Source organism: Doryrhamphus excisus, linkage group LG4 (assembly GCF_037039965.1).
Source record: "Doryrhamphus excisus strain RoL-2023G ecotype Guam linkage group LG4, RoL_Dexc_Guam_v1.1, whole genome shotgun sequence".
Classification (NCBI taxonomy): domain Eukaryota; kingdom Metazoa; phylum Chordata; class Actinopteri; order Syngnathiformes; family Syngnathidae; genus Doryrhamphus; species Doryrhamphus excisus.
The window spans coordinates 19,222,500-19,236,027 of record NC_136360.1 but is presented as its reverse complement, the minus strand read 5'-3'; the positions used below and the strand labels follow the sequence as shown (position 1 = coordinate 19,236,027).

Genomic DNA, 13,528 nt, shown 5'->3' with positions numbered 1-13,528 from the left:
TGTGTGGGTTCCTGCGTGCCAGTTTGTCTATGTTCCCTGTCTGGGCTTTGGTTTCCTTTTTGGACACTCTTATTTTGTATTTGACTTCCCGTTTTGCCTCCTCTGCTTTCGTTGCCATAGCCACCCACACCTGTCCCTAATTTGTCCTCTCTATTTAGTTCAGGTGTGTGCTTCTCCCTTTGTTGGATCATTATCGTTTGTCAGTCAATCCCTGATTCAAATCCTTGCTTTGTTCTTCTGTTGCTGTTATTGCACAGAATAAATATTATTTACCTGCTATTGGTCCTGCTCTTTGCATCCTGGGGTCGAACATTAAAGCAATGAAGCCGAACCGTGACAAATCCAAACGTAAATCCAAATGTGTTTTTGTAAATATCCATGTTTGTGTGGCCAAGTTCTAAGAATGCACATATTGGGACGCACTTATTCTATCTGTAAAGCCTTTTGAAAAACCTACATATGCACCAACAATGCTGCATTTACATCATGTGAACTGCATATTTACCAAGCTACAGTAAAATTATCATTATTGTTATTAACATTGTTACACTTAAGAACTATCTTACTGGTGTAGTGACACCTCGCCACACCACCTGGGTAGCTACTCCAGCTTCATCAAACAGCCACCGATGTTGTTGGACATTATTTAGAATGCTTTGAAGAGCTATTTTCATAACCACATTCATTCATTTATTCATTCATTTTCTACCGCTTTTCTTCACTATCCTTATCCTAGCCTATCCATCACTGAGATGGCCGAGGGTGGAATTGAACTCGGGTCTCCTAGCTGTGAGGCCTGAGTGCTAACCACCTACCACGGTGCAGCCCCATAACAATTCCCCAAATTCATATACTTCATGTCTTACATAAGAATTGGGGATGATAGGCAGAATTACTAAATTAATTGCACTTTTCCTTTAAAAATGTGAGATAGCGTTTTGTATGAGACAAACCATAAAAGTCAGTTTCAATGGTTGCACACACAGTTTTGGAAAATCAGTGAATTGGTACCAAGGAAATTGATGGGTGACCAAGAAACTCTACTTCCATCTGGTGTACGCACATTGTCTTTTTATATGTGGCCACAACACAAAAATGGTTAGAAGTGGTCATCCAAAGGCGCTGTCCTTATTTCCCATGTTGATCTCCACAGAGCCAGCTCTACATGCATCTAACCAACTATTCCGTCAACAAACACAACGAGAACTTCGAGCGAGACGAGACGGTGGACAAAGGCAGCAAGAGATCCGTCAGCTGGTTCACAGAGTTCCTGCGCACCAATGACTACGACGTGGCCAAGTTCTGGGGAGACGTCTCGGTATGTGCTCGGCAAATACAGAGCATGCTCACTTGCATCTGGAAGGGCACCTTCTCATACGCACATGACGGGGAAAGGTTTGATGACATTGTGTTGTGACAGTCAGCTTCATGGCTTTTCAGAAGTGAGTGGAAGAGCTCGGCCAAAACATCATTCTCGGAGGGTGAGCTCGCCCGACCGGTCACTATTCCCAGCTTATCTAAACACTGTGATAGAGACTGTGATAATAAATCAATTAATTCATCCCATGGCAAATGAACTTGATAATTGTGCATGCATGTGTGGTTTCCTCTCCTCTCCCCTCCAAACAGGCAGGAAGAGGGTTCACTCTGTGCTTGTTTTCAGGCCTTAGGCGCGTTTGCTCCATATGAATATGGCTTGAACAAAGTCGGCCCTCTTGTCAGTCTCTGTGAGGAGAGGCGGGGCTGCTAGCATACACACAGCAGAACAGTGTAGCCTAGCAAGGAGCAATGCATGCTAACGTATCCGTATCAGGTATCAAGATGCATACAGACCACAAAGAGATTCACATCCCTACATATTATAGATATCTGCGAATAATTGCAATTAAATATGAGTTAACTTTGCACTGATGAATCGCAATTAAATATTTTAATCGATTGACAGCCCTACTTGATCATAGAAGTAGGGCTGCTCTTTAACACGGTTGAAAGCACAGCATTACCAGAAATGCAGCAAACGTTTGACAGACAGAATGGATGGCCTGTGAGAAAATACATGTAACAAACGTCAATTCCACAACTTTACAATCGTGATAGATGATGTATTAGTTCAAATGAAGAAGGTGAGCCCATCAATCCGGACCGTATGCCGAAAAAGTGGTGTCAACAAAAAGGCAACGCCCACCAAAATAGTAACCACCCGACCCAGTTTTAGCATGAGGGAAAAACACACTGACATACAGAGCCTTTAGCCTGTCAATCAACACACTGAAACGTTTGGTCGACAAAGATCGTAGAAGTAGGGCTGCTCTTTAACACGGTTGAAAAGACGGCATTACCAGAAATGCAGCACACGTTTGACAGTACGGATGGCCTGTGAAAAAATATATGTAACTAACATCAAATACACAACTTTACAACAGTGAACGATGATGTATTAAAAGAAACATTGCATTATTATTATTATACTGTATATACAGTGTAATTATAACTTAATTGGTCTCAAATTAATGCTGTTTTATATGTATAGTGTCTTGCGACACTAAACACCTTTTCTTTTCCTTCCACTTTGTATTGAACTTTTCAGCATCACCATCGTTCCTCTCACAATCTTCCACTTCTTTTTGCCTGTTTTGTAGCCCTGCTGCTTCATAAGGAAGAATTTGACCCTCGCGGGGTTATGTTTGAGTGTTAAGCAAAGTGAAAATATTTTTAAAAATCAGCTTTAGTCTTCCGGACCTTTTCCCACACCAACATGTCACCCTCTGACTCGGCCTGAGGTCCTTTTCCTCCCCAGCTCTCTCACCATGTTTTCCGATTTTGTCTGAACTGGCACTTTGCTGTTACTCTCCACCCAACGCTCCTTCCCTTTTCATTGTCGTGCTTTCACTTTGATGCATTCAGACACGGTACAAACCTTTTCCTACAGCGAGCACAGCCACAAACAAAGACTTTGTGCATACTGGAAGTGATATTGAAAAACAACAAAACCCGCTGATGCTCAGGGCTGACACACTTTATAAAGGCGGCTAGAGGGAGCAGGTGCAGCAGGTTGCCTGCGGATCGGACACTTGCGTGGAAGTGAGCGAGGGACAGACGGCGGGGTTTCTGCCTTAGCAGTCCGAGGCTAGAACATTACAGCCTGTGGGCAGCCTGTGGGCCAGCAACACCGCATGGGACTCGACTAAAGACAGGAAGCTCAGTGTGTGTGTAAGCGCATACGTATTCACCTCAACTTGACTTCCTGGTAACTATGTGCTGCCGACTATAGATGTACTATACGATGTTAGCATTTTACTATGAACGCTTCTGTTGTTTTTCCTCCAGCTCGTGTTGACATTCTCTCATTGTCTCCTTGTGTTTGTGCAGGAGTTGGTCGTGAAGACGTTAATTGTGGCAGAGCCCCATGTTCTGCACGCATACCGCATGTGCCGCCCCGGTCAGCCACCAGGGAGCGACAGTGTCTGCTTTGAGGTCCTGGGCTTTGACATCATCCTGGACCGCAAGCTCAAACCTTGGCTCCTTGAGGTACGTTCACGTGTGAGTGTGTGTTATTTGGCTTATGAAAGCATAGAGAAATCAACTCAGACACATTTGAAATGAATTATGGAATTTGAAAGCCTCATCAATATCATATACATTCAGGCGTGTGAGGGGATGATTGTTTATTTTTGCTTACGTACCTCCTACTAAAATTGTTTTTTGGTTTACCCTTGGGGATACGCGTACCGCACTTTGGGAACCTTGGATGTAAATTGTAAAACTGTTTCTACAGTATAGGCGTGGCTCAGGTTTTAGACTGATTGTCAAACACCAACACCGTGGTTGCTGGTTCGCTTCCGTGTGTAATGGTTCAACATATTTATATATACTCAGTTTTTACATCCACTATTTTTGCAATAGGCTATCTATCAGAACTTTAAAAGACTGTCTAGTTTCCATTTGTCAGCTTTTTCTGTGACATTTTCTCCAGCTATTAATGGCACCCCCTATTGGTAGAAATTCATGTTGCACTTAACATGATGTATAACGTTGTGCTTACTCTGTGCACGGTGACACGGCTCGGGTCGTAGAGTGGTCATCTCGCCATTTTGTTCGATCGTTGTACGGGTTATAGATTTAATCACATATGTAATAACTATAAAAGCAATCTTCACTCTCTAAAAATGTACTGCAAAAAAGGTCAGTCAGGATAATTCATAATGCCACCTACAGAGAACATACTGACTCCTTATTTCTAAAATCACTAATACTTCAACTTGTTGATATAGTTAATCTTCAAACAGCTAAAATAATGCATAAGGCTAAAAATAACCAATTAGCTAAAAATGTCATCCAATACTGCTCAACAAGAGAGGAGAAATATGATGTCAGGGAAGAAGTACATTTGAAACACTTCTATGCTAGGACTACGTTAAAAAGCCATAGCATTTCAGTATGTGGAATCAAACTATGGAATGGATTGAGTAAGGACCTCAAACAATGCACAACGATGAGCCAATTCAAGAAACAATACAAGCAGTTGATGTTTGCGAAATACAAGAATGAAGAGTCTTGAACCAGTCATGATTTGCTATATATATCACTATATTGACACTTACTATGGTACCCATTATGTCATTGCATGGTCATATCACCTCGTACTTTGGTACGTGACAAAAAATAAAATAAAATAAATTAAAATAAATGAATAAAATTAAAAAAATATTCATTCATGAAATGAAAATAAAATTAATTAAAATTATTTAATAAAATAATTAATTAATTCATTCAATCATGAATGACTATTTTTTAAATTTAATTAATTAATTAATTAATTTATTTATTTTTTAATTTTTTTTGTCACGTACTGAAGTGCGAGGTGATATGACCATGCAATGACATAATAGGTACCATATAACTGTCAATATACTATTGACAGTTACTGCCAGTAACTGTAACTGCCAATATACTATGGTACCCATTATGTCATTGTATGGTCACATCACCTCGTACTTTGGCATGTGACAAAATAAATCAATAAATAAAATAAAAAAACAAACAATAATAAAATAAAATAAAAAACCTAAATTATATTAGGAAAGCAGGAAGTGAACAAATGTAACAGTTACTGTTGTTAAAAAACAGGTGGAGGGGTAGGATTTAATAAGCTTTGCTTTTTCCTACTCCTTTTGGAACTGGGAACTGATTATGAGATGCACTCAATTGTAATCTGATGCATGTTCAAATGAAATTAAACCATTACCATTACCATATATAGAATACGTATGTCAACATTCATTCCTACTCATTTTCTACTGAAACTGCATCATTTTAGGGGTGCTCTGATCGGTCCCTGAAAATGTCCTAGAAAGTCATTTCAGGGAAGGGGTAGGCCCCCTGATCAGGTTTTATGTGAGGGCGTGCTGGGTCAGAAAACAAGGACTGCAGTCTGTGGAGTGTCACCTGTCTACGCTGCTACCAAAGTGACAGCGGCTTGTGAAGTGAAGCACTGTTCCATTGGTAGGAGAGGGCGCATGCCCGTGCCCCACACTGACAGAAGGCATAAACACACACTGATTTGCTTGCACATGCTCGTCCTGCCCCCCCCCCGAGCACCGAAACACCCACGCGGCCCTTGATACAGTATGTATTTATGCACCCCCGAATATGAAACACACCCCTGTGTACACACAAAGGACTGTTTAGATAGGCAGACGCACAATTACATGGAGGCATGCACTCATACACACAGGATACGTAGTATAGGAGTACAGAATTAACTGCACACACACACACGCACACACACTAAATATAGGTCAAGGTAGCAAGAAACCCACCTTCACTGTCAGTCATTCTAGAGTGGCGTTCAGGTTCAGGGTCCACTCCAGGATTTCTGTCTTGCCATCAGTTCAAGCCTGACCTAAATCTTTAAACTCTCCTGGCTGAGTGACACCCCCCAGATGCCCCCATCCACCTCATTTCCATTCCTATACCCCCCCCATGAAAATCGAGTTAAGTATGGAGAACATAAGGTGATTTTTTTTGTTTGTTTTTTTCAATGACTTTAATGAACAGCAGTAAGGGACTATTTGTAGTAATAGTACAAGTATTAGTGATGCAACTAACATGTATTTTTTGCTAAATCGATTCATCTGAAGCTTGTTGTTGGGATGAACTCATTTAGTCCCAGCCATTTTTCAAAAGACCACCCCTTCAGTACTGGCCATTTGGACTGATCTTTGTGTGAAGATCTTGTTTTTCACAGTATGATGATTTTTATATGTCAACGTTTTTGCTCATAATACTATGTTATTCTTGTACAATTCTGACATATCATCGTTGGATGACTTCTTTCTTAATCTTAATCTCTTTTTTAATTCCACAATCTGACCCCTCTATACCTCACAGACCTCTCCATCCACACAATCCCCTGCGTCCCCTTCGCTCCTCAGACTCTAACCTCCTGGCACTCCCCTTTTAGACCAAACTCAGAACCTGGGGAGACAGAGCCTTCTCCATTGCTGCCCCCACCCTCTGGAACTCTTTGCCCTATTCGCCCCGTGCTTGCCCCAACCTTCCCTCCTTCAAAAAACAACTGTTTAAATCTGTTTTTAATGTCTAACTTTTTATTATTATTCATGTATTATTATTAGCTTTGAATGAATCTATGGATATTGTATTTTAATGCATCGTTTACTCTGTTTTCACTCAACTCTATTTTTATTTCTTTTTTCTCTACTGACTCTAAGAGTCTTTGAGTACTCTGAAAAGCGCTATTATAAGCGCAAATAAAATGTATGATTACATTACATTACATTACATTATATTATGTTATATTATTTGGACTTAGTTTTGTAAAATTACTGCAGATTTTTCCGTTTTTGCTGTTGTTTGCATAAAACAAAGATAGCAGGTCTGCATTCGTGGATGACTAAGGAAAGAGTCTGAAATCGATGTTATTTACATTTTTTAAATCAACAAACCGAAATAGCTGTCCATTAATTGGACGAATCATTGCTTAAGAATAAACACTCAGAATTACCACAACAAATGTATATATATATATATATATATATATATGTGTGTGTGTGTGTGAGTGTGTGTCTCGTAATTGGGCATACAAGAGTGGTGGTGCTCCATTTGACTGCCACGTCATTGAGACCGATGGTGTGTGTGTGTGTGTGTGTGTGTGTATGGTACACACTCATGAATGCAGTCGTTCCACTCTAGCAGTAATGATCACCCCTGTGCGACGAGCAGCGCTCTATAATGTTCATCAATTAACATCCGTCACACACACACACACACACACCGACTTCTCTTTCATGCAACATTTACAGCAACATCCATTTATTGCCAAAACTGAAAATGATTAGTCAGGGGATGTCTGTGAGCGTGGAGACCCTTTCTCAAATGCTGTGTGCACAGGCTGTCAGGTCTGAAAATAACTTTATTACTCGCGTAGCCTGTCGATGCGCATTGCTATTCAACGGGGACTCAACACGCAGCAAGGACAGGCTTTCTGCAAACTCTGCCCAGTGGCAAGCCCTCAAGCTTGAATTTGATATATTAAGACATTACTTTGCTACACTTTGAGGTTAATTAAATCTATTTCAAACCCTTCCACTGTTTTTCATTTTCAACTTTTCTGTCCTCCCCCAAACGCTGAGTCGTGCCTGGCATGGAATCACAATCTGGTCCTCCCAGGTTTGTTTGGAATATGCAGACGCCAGCTCTCGGGTTTCGCTGTTGGTGTCATTGTGAATTATCCGCGCCACGCCTGCTTGCTGCTTTTACCCGCTCTGCTGTTCCTGACGCCGGCCGTCCTGCCTTACGCCTTCAAATGTCAAAGCTGGTTGTTGGACATGCGTGCTCGCTGCCAGGAAATGGAAGTCCGACGTGTGTCAAGTCAAAGCCAGGTGGTCACCTGAACGCTAGGTGCCATCAAATGAACTGAGTCCTTTCCTTTGCATTGGCTGCCGATTGAAAAGGAACCTATATTGATATAGACACTGCAGAAGTTTCCTAGTTTGATATATTGCTTACCTCGTAAAGATAAAGAAGGAAATACTGTAAGACCTCACCACTTCGGGCTTCCTATTTTTGGGGCTGTTTAGTGGTTGAATTATTAGTCCCAAAATATGCATATTTAAACACTTTTTGGCCTAAATGAAGCATTTTTAGGCATAAACTGCCCATGTTATGTAGTATGTGTCTTATGTTCTTTTATTATGTCTACTGTATTGGCTAATCGGGGTATAAAGGTGACTATAGGGGTGTTATTCCGTGTATAGACAGCTCTAACAATGTTAAAAACATATTTAGGAGGTCCTAAACAGGTTTTCAATGCTCTAACTATGGAAATATAAATTTTTCAAGAATCTCTTTTTAAGAATTTCTCTTATTATGTCTACTATATTGGCTAATAGGGGTATAAAGGTGATTATAGGGGTGTTCCGTGTATAGAGTGCTCTAACAATGTTAAAAACATATTTAGGAGGTCCTTTAGGAGGTCCTAAACAGGTTTTCTTTGCTCTCACTCTGGAAATGTTCAGTTTTTAAGAATCTGAAGTATCATGAGATTACTCCCGCCTCCCAGACGCCTCCCTGGTGAGGTGTTCCGGGCATGCCCAGCCGGGAAAAGGCCCCGGGGCAGCCCTAGGACACGCTGGAGGAATTATGTCTCATAGCTAGCCTGGGAATGCCTTGGTGTCCTCCTGGTGGAGCTGGAGGAGGTGGCCAGGGACCAGGAAGTCTGGGCTTCCCTACTAAGACTGCTGCCCCCGCAACCTGGACCCGGATAAGCGGAGGAAAATGGATGGGTGGAAGTATCATGAGTGGCCCGCATCCTGCAGCTTTATTTACTTCTACATGCGCTTTAAAACAAAGAAAAGTACCTCCCCACACCGTTTCTTATATATTGAAGATTCGGGGGACTGAAGAGGTTCTTTCAATTGCTGATTGATTATTTATTTGACCAGGACCAAAGCCCCAAGAGCGGTTCCATGTACATGAATAGTCAGACGGTGCCTAAGCAGTATCATCACACTTGAAGCAGCATGTGAAGTTGGATGCGGCGATATGGCACACACAGCACCCTCTGCTCTCAAGTTCAGCTACAACAACTGCATAAATGCAGTGAATAAATGCTACTTGATCATTTTTTCAAGGGGGGTGGGGGTTGGGGGGGTCCACCAAGCGCAACATAAGACAAATAGATTGAGGTCCGGCCTCATTATCGTCTGTGGAACTCCAGAGATGCCAGTGGTGCCAGCACCGTGATTATTGATGGTTGTGATTACATCTCGCCATCCATTCCTTCCCATTTTCTATCACCACCCCCCCCCCCCCAGCCCCCCACGCTGTTCCAGAAGGGTTGTGCAGAGTGATTGGCAACTAATGAGGCGGGTATGGTTAGGTCAAGCGTGGCATGGGTTGTTTGTGTCTCACTGTTAGTGTGTGTTTGTGTGTGAATTGGCATAACGACAACAGACCAGCAGACTGCAGCTGGACCGCTTCCCCAAGGGCGGCGATACCTCACCCCCCCTCCCCTTTCCTGCAACTTTTAGTGCTTCAAGATGAGTTTGCTTTAACTGTCCATCCCTCAGAGCCAACATAATCCAGACTTCCTTTCCTTTCCACTGCAAATGTGTGTGTGTGTGTGTGTGTGTTTGGGGGCACTAATATGCAACGGCAAGTGTAAACAGATGCTCACACACACACACACAGGTTTTATTCTCCTTCACATCCAAGTGCAGGGGTGTCCAAACCTTTTCCAGCAAGGGCCACATCTTTCACAAAAATGAAAAGATGTAAAAAAAAAGTGTATTATTAATACACTCTTTTAATCTATTAATCACTCTTTTTTGCTGTTAATATTACAAATATAAAAAAAAAGTAAAAAAATTTAATTAAAAAAATTACAAAAAATATGACTTAATTCCCAGAACATTTTATTATTATTGTTAATATTAATTATAATTTTATTTACTTTATTCATTCATTCATTCATTTTCAACCGCTTTTCCTCACGAGCCTATCCCAGCTGTCTTCGGGCGCGAGGCGGGGTACACCCTGGACTGGTGGCCAGCCAATCACAGGGCACATATAGACAAACAACCATTTACACTCACATTCATACCTATGGACAATTTGGATTTGGACAATTAACCTAGCATGTTTTTGGAATGTGGGAGGAAACCGGAGTACCCGGAAAAAACCCACGCATGCACGGGGAGAGATGGCCACTCAGAGATGGCCGAGGGTGGAATTGAACCCTGGTCTCCTAGCTGTGAGGTCTGCGCGCTAACCACTCATCCGCCGTGCCGCTTTATTTATTATATTCCCATTTAATTGTTACTTTTACCCAAACCTAATTTTCCAAAAAAATTACATCTTTATTTTTTTTTCAAATATGCTGCTAAATCACATTATTTTTCTTCACACTGCTACTTTTTTATTCACACTTTGAACACCCCTGTCTGGCACATACAAACACTACAAATGAAATGCAACTGCTGCGTAGTTGTGAATTTCCCGTGCAGTGTAAATACTGCTGTTTAATTTTGTAGCCATTTAAATCAAACTCTCTCCGGGAGCGAGCGCGGGAGGTCAAAGGTCGACGTTCTTACGGCTGTAAATCGGCATGGCGGCCGTAAGCCTTGAATCTTCCAGGTTTGGCAGCCTCTGAGATATGTTCTCACCCCCCCTCCCCCCACCCAACAGAATCTATTCTCCTGCCTTCACAGTGACTGTGACTTACTTTTGCTATCTACAGTGTATATATCCTCTTCATTCAATTTATTGAACTCCGGGGGTGAAAAATGATAGCGAATCCATAGTTTTATATTCTTCATTTTCTCCCTCTAATACCCCCTTCCCTTTTTTAATTTCCCCTCTGCCTTTAATTAATCTGCCGCACTTAGTGGGATTCATTCTTATTTAAATGCTCAGACAGTACTGTGAAGGGCGGTTGTGTTTTCCCTTTTCACCTCTAGGTGGCAATAGATACCTGCAGGCAAGGCCGTGGCTCATACAGAGGTTTATTAAGGAATAATTAGAATGACGTATGGGACTGTCTGCGTCTATCCACGTCCATTTTCCTGCAAGATGACTATTTCATAGAATATGTATCAAATTAGGGTTGCACATACCGTAGCTCATATATGGGGCAGTTGGAAGCACACTTCAGCATTTAGTCATTTATCATCATGTGTGGCAGCGTGGGGGCAGAAGATATATGTTGCATGTAAATAACCAACATAGACTCGTGTGTGTCGGTAGGTACGGGATGCTCGGAAGAAAGTACACGCTCCTCCCGATCAAAATCTTAAGACCAACTGAAATATGGCAACAATGTGCATTTTGTATGGCCGGATCTTAAGGAGGTTCCAAACAGGGCTTTAAAATGCAGAAAGAAAAATGGGAGCATTAAATTGTTCCTGATATGCTTGATCAACTTTGCTTAAATCGATTATACATATATTGTTTGTAATGGTTTTCTACATTGTTTGATTTTTGAAAGAGAACGGTAAATTTGCAAAAATAAGATTTATAGTTGATGGCTCTCCCTCATTTCCGAAAGTGACGTAAATGTCAAACAAATGCTATGACTTGGTTCAGTATAGTAGTCATGGCAAAATGTTGTGTTGCTGCTGGATGTTCATATTGTCCGTGTGTTACTGTAAGTTTGTTTTCTTTTTCAAAAGAGGACAATTTCATGCAAAAATTGACAAAGCAAGTAAAAAAGCAAGTAAACAGTAATTTGAAACTTCAAACATTCAGAGGCTGACGGAACAAAACAAGTCAAGTGTTAGACCCCCAAAAATGATCTCACTGGCTGTCCATCAAGACATGGGACCATCCATGGCCCAAATTGTTGAAAGAGAACGGCAAATTTGCAAATATGAGATTTATAGTTGATGCTGCCACTTGGTTCAGTGTAGCATGGCAAAATGTTGTGTTGCTGCTGGATGTTCATAGTATTCGCTTGTTACTGTAAGTTTGTTTTCTTTTTCAAAAGAGGACAATTTTATCCAAAAATTGACAAAGCAAGTAAAAAGCAAGCACACAGTAATTTGAAACTTCTTCAAACATTCAGAGGCTCATGGAACAAAACAAAGTCAAGTGTTAGACCCCCAAAAATGATCTCACTGGCTGTCCATCAAGACATGGGACCATCCATGGCTCAAATTTTTGAAAGAGAACGGTAAATTTGTAAAAATAACATAAGATCTAGCTCTCCCTCATTTTTCCGAAAGTGACGTAAATGTCAAACAACCGCTATGGCGCTATATAGTTAATGTTATATCAAGGCTGGTGGTCGAGTCGTTAGCACGCATGCCTCACTGCTAGGAGACCCGAGTTCAATTCCACCAATTGCATGTTCTCCCCGTACATGTGTGGGTTTTCTCCGGGTACTCCAGTTTCCTCCCACATTCCAAAAACATGCTTGGTTAATTGGCGACTCCAAATTGTCCATAGGTATGAATGTGAGTGTGAATGGTTGTTTGTCTATATGTGCCCTGTGATTGGCTGGCCACCCCGCCTCTCGCCTGAAGACAGCTGGGATAGGCTCCAGCACCCCCCGCAACCCTTGTGAGGATAAGCGGTAGAAAATGAATGAATGAATGTCTACTATGTAATGTCTACTTGGTAATAGGACTGTATAGGTGATTCTAGGGGTGTTACTTCATGCCTAGAGGGCTCTAATAATGTAACAAAGCCTATTTAGAAGGCTGTAAACATGTGCAAATTAGCAATATATTCCATTCATAAATAGGGAATCCTACTTGGTGGAAATTCACTTATCCCAATCGGGTCTGGAACCAGTTAATCACACAAACGAGGGATTACTGTAGACCTTTTGACGTAATACACCATGTTTGACTCTGACGCTGTATAACCTTTGTAGTATTTGGACACAAGTCCTCAAGTATTATAAGTTCGCTCTGCTTTTTTCCACCCTTGTAACACCAAACACACACACACAAGCATGATTGATAAGACGACTGAAATAAAAGCACGGCTTAGCGGGGTCTCTGTGTGCCTGATTGCATCATTCCGACGGTTGGTGAACTGTGCCGATTGCCTGGAGTGTGCGTGGCAGAAAGGAACCTTGTTTACAAATTTCTTAGAATAATAGGAGAGAGGGGGCATTTTTTCTAAAGCAATTAATCACAGATGGCCATTGCACTTGTTTGGCTTGTTTGACTTCTGCGCACAACGATGGGTGCTGATTTTGGTGAAGCTGCTGATTGTTGTTAATCCATCACAGTTGCTATGTTATTAATATTGTCGTGACACAGCAGAGGCCGTCGACACTAAACTGTTTCCCAGTACACTTTTTCAGTCATATAATCAGTGATGAGGGTGACCAGACTCAATTTTACATTAATCTACTACCTCAATGTTTGAAATTACTTTGAAAAGTAATAACCACAGGGCACATTTAGGTGGAATTTTTGATTTTCCTCACTGAACCAAAGCTCCCCAGGGGCGGCAGCACTGATGCCGCCCCAGACCATGACGCTATCACCACCAAGAC

General features: G+C 41.6%; 1 protein-coding gene across 9 annotated transcripts in view; it reads left to right on the top strand.

Annotated features, from left to right (window-relative positions):
* The window catches only part of ttll7 (tubulin tyrosine ligase-like family, member 7), a 114,804-nt gene that overhangs the window by 27,225 nt on the left and 74,051 nt on the right, over positions 1 to 13,528 (top strand). For all 9 annotated transcript variants that reach the window (XM_058072666.2, XM_078790330.1, XM_078790332.1 and 6 more), the window contains exons 8-9: positions 1,154 to 1,318; positions 3,370 to 3,528. In XM_058072666.2, coding sequence (XP_057928649.2) covers positions 1,154 to 1,318; positions 3,370 to 3,528 — 324 coding nt within the window. The remainder of the gene's footprint in view (positions 1 to 1,153; positions 1,319 to 3,369; positions 3,529 to 13,528) is intronic.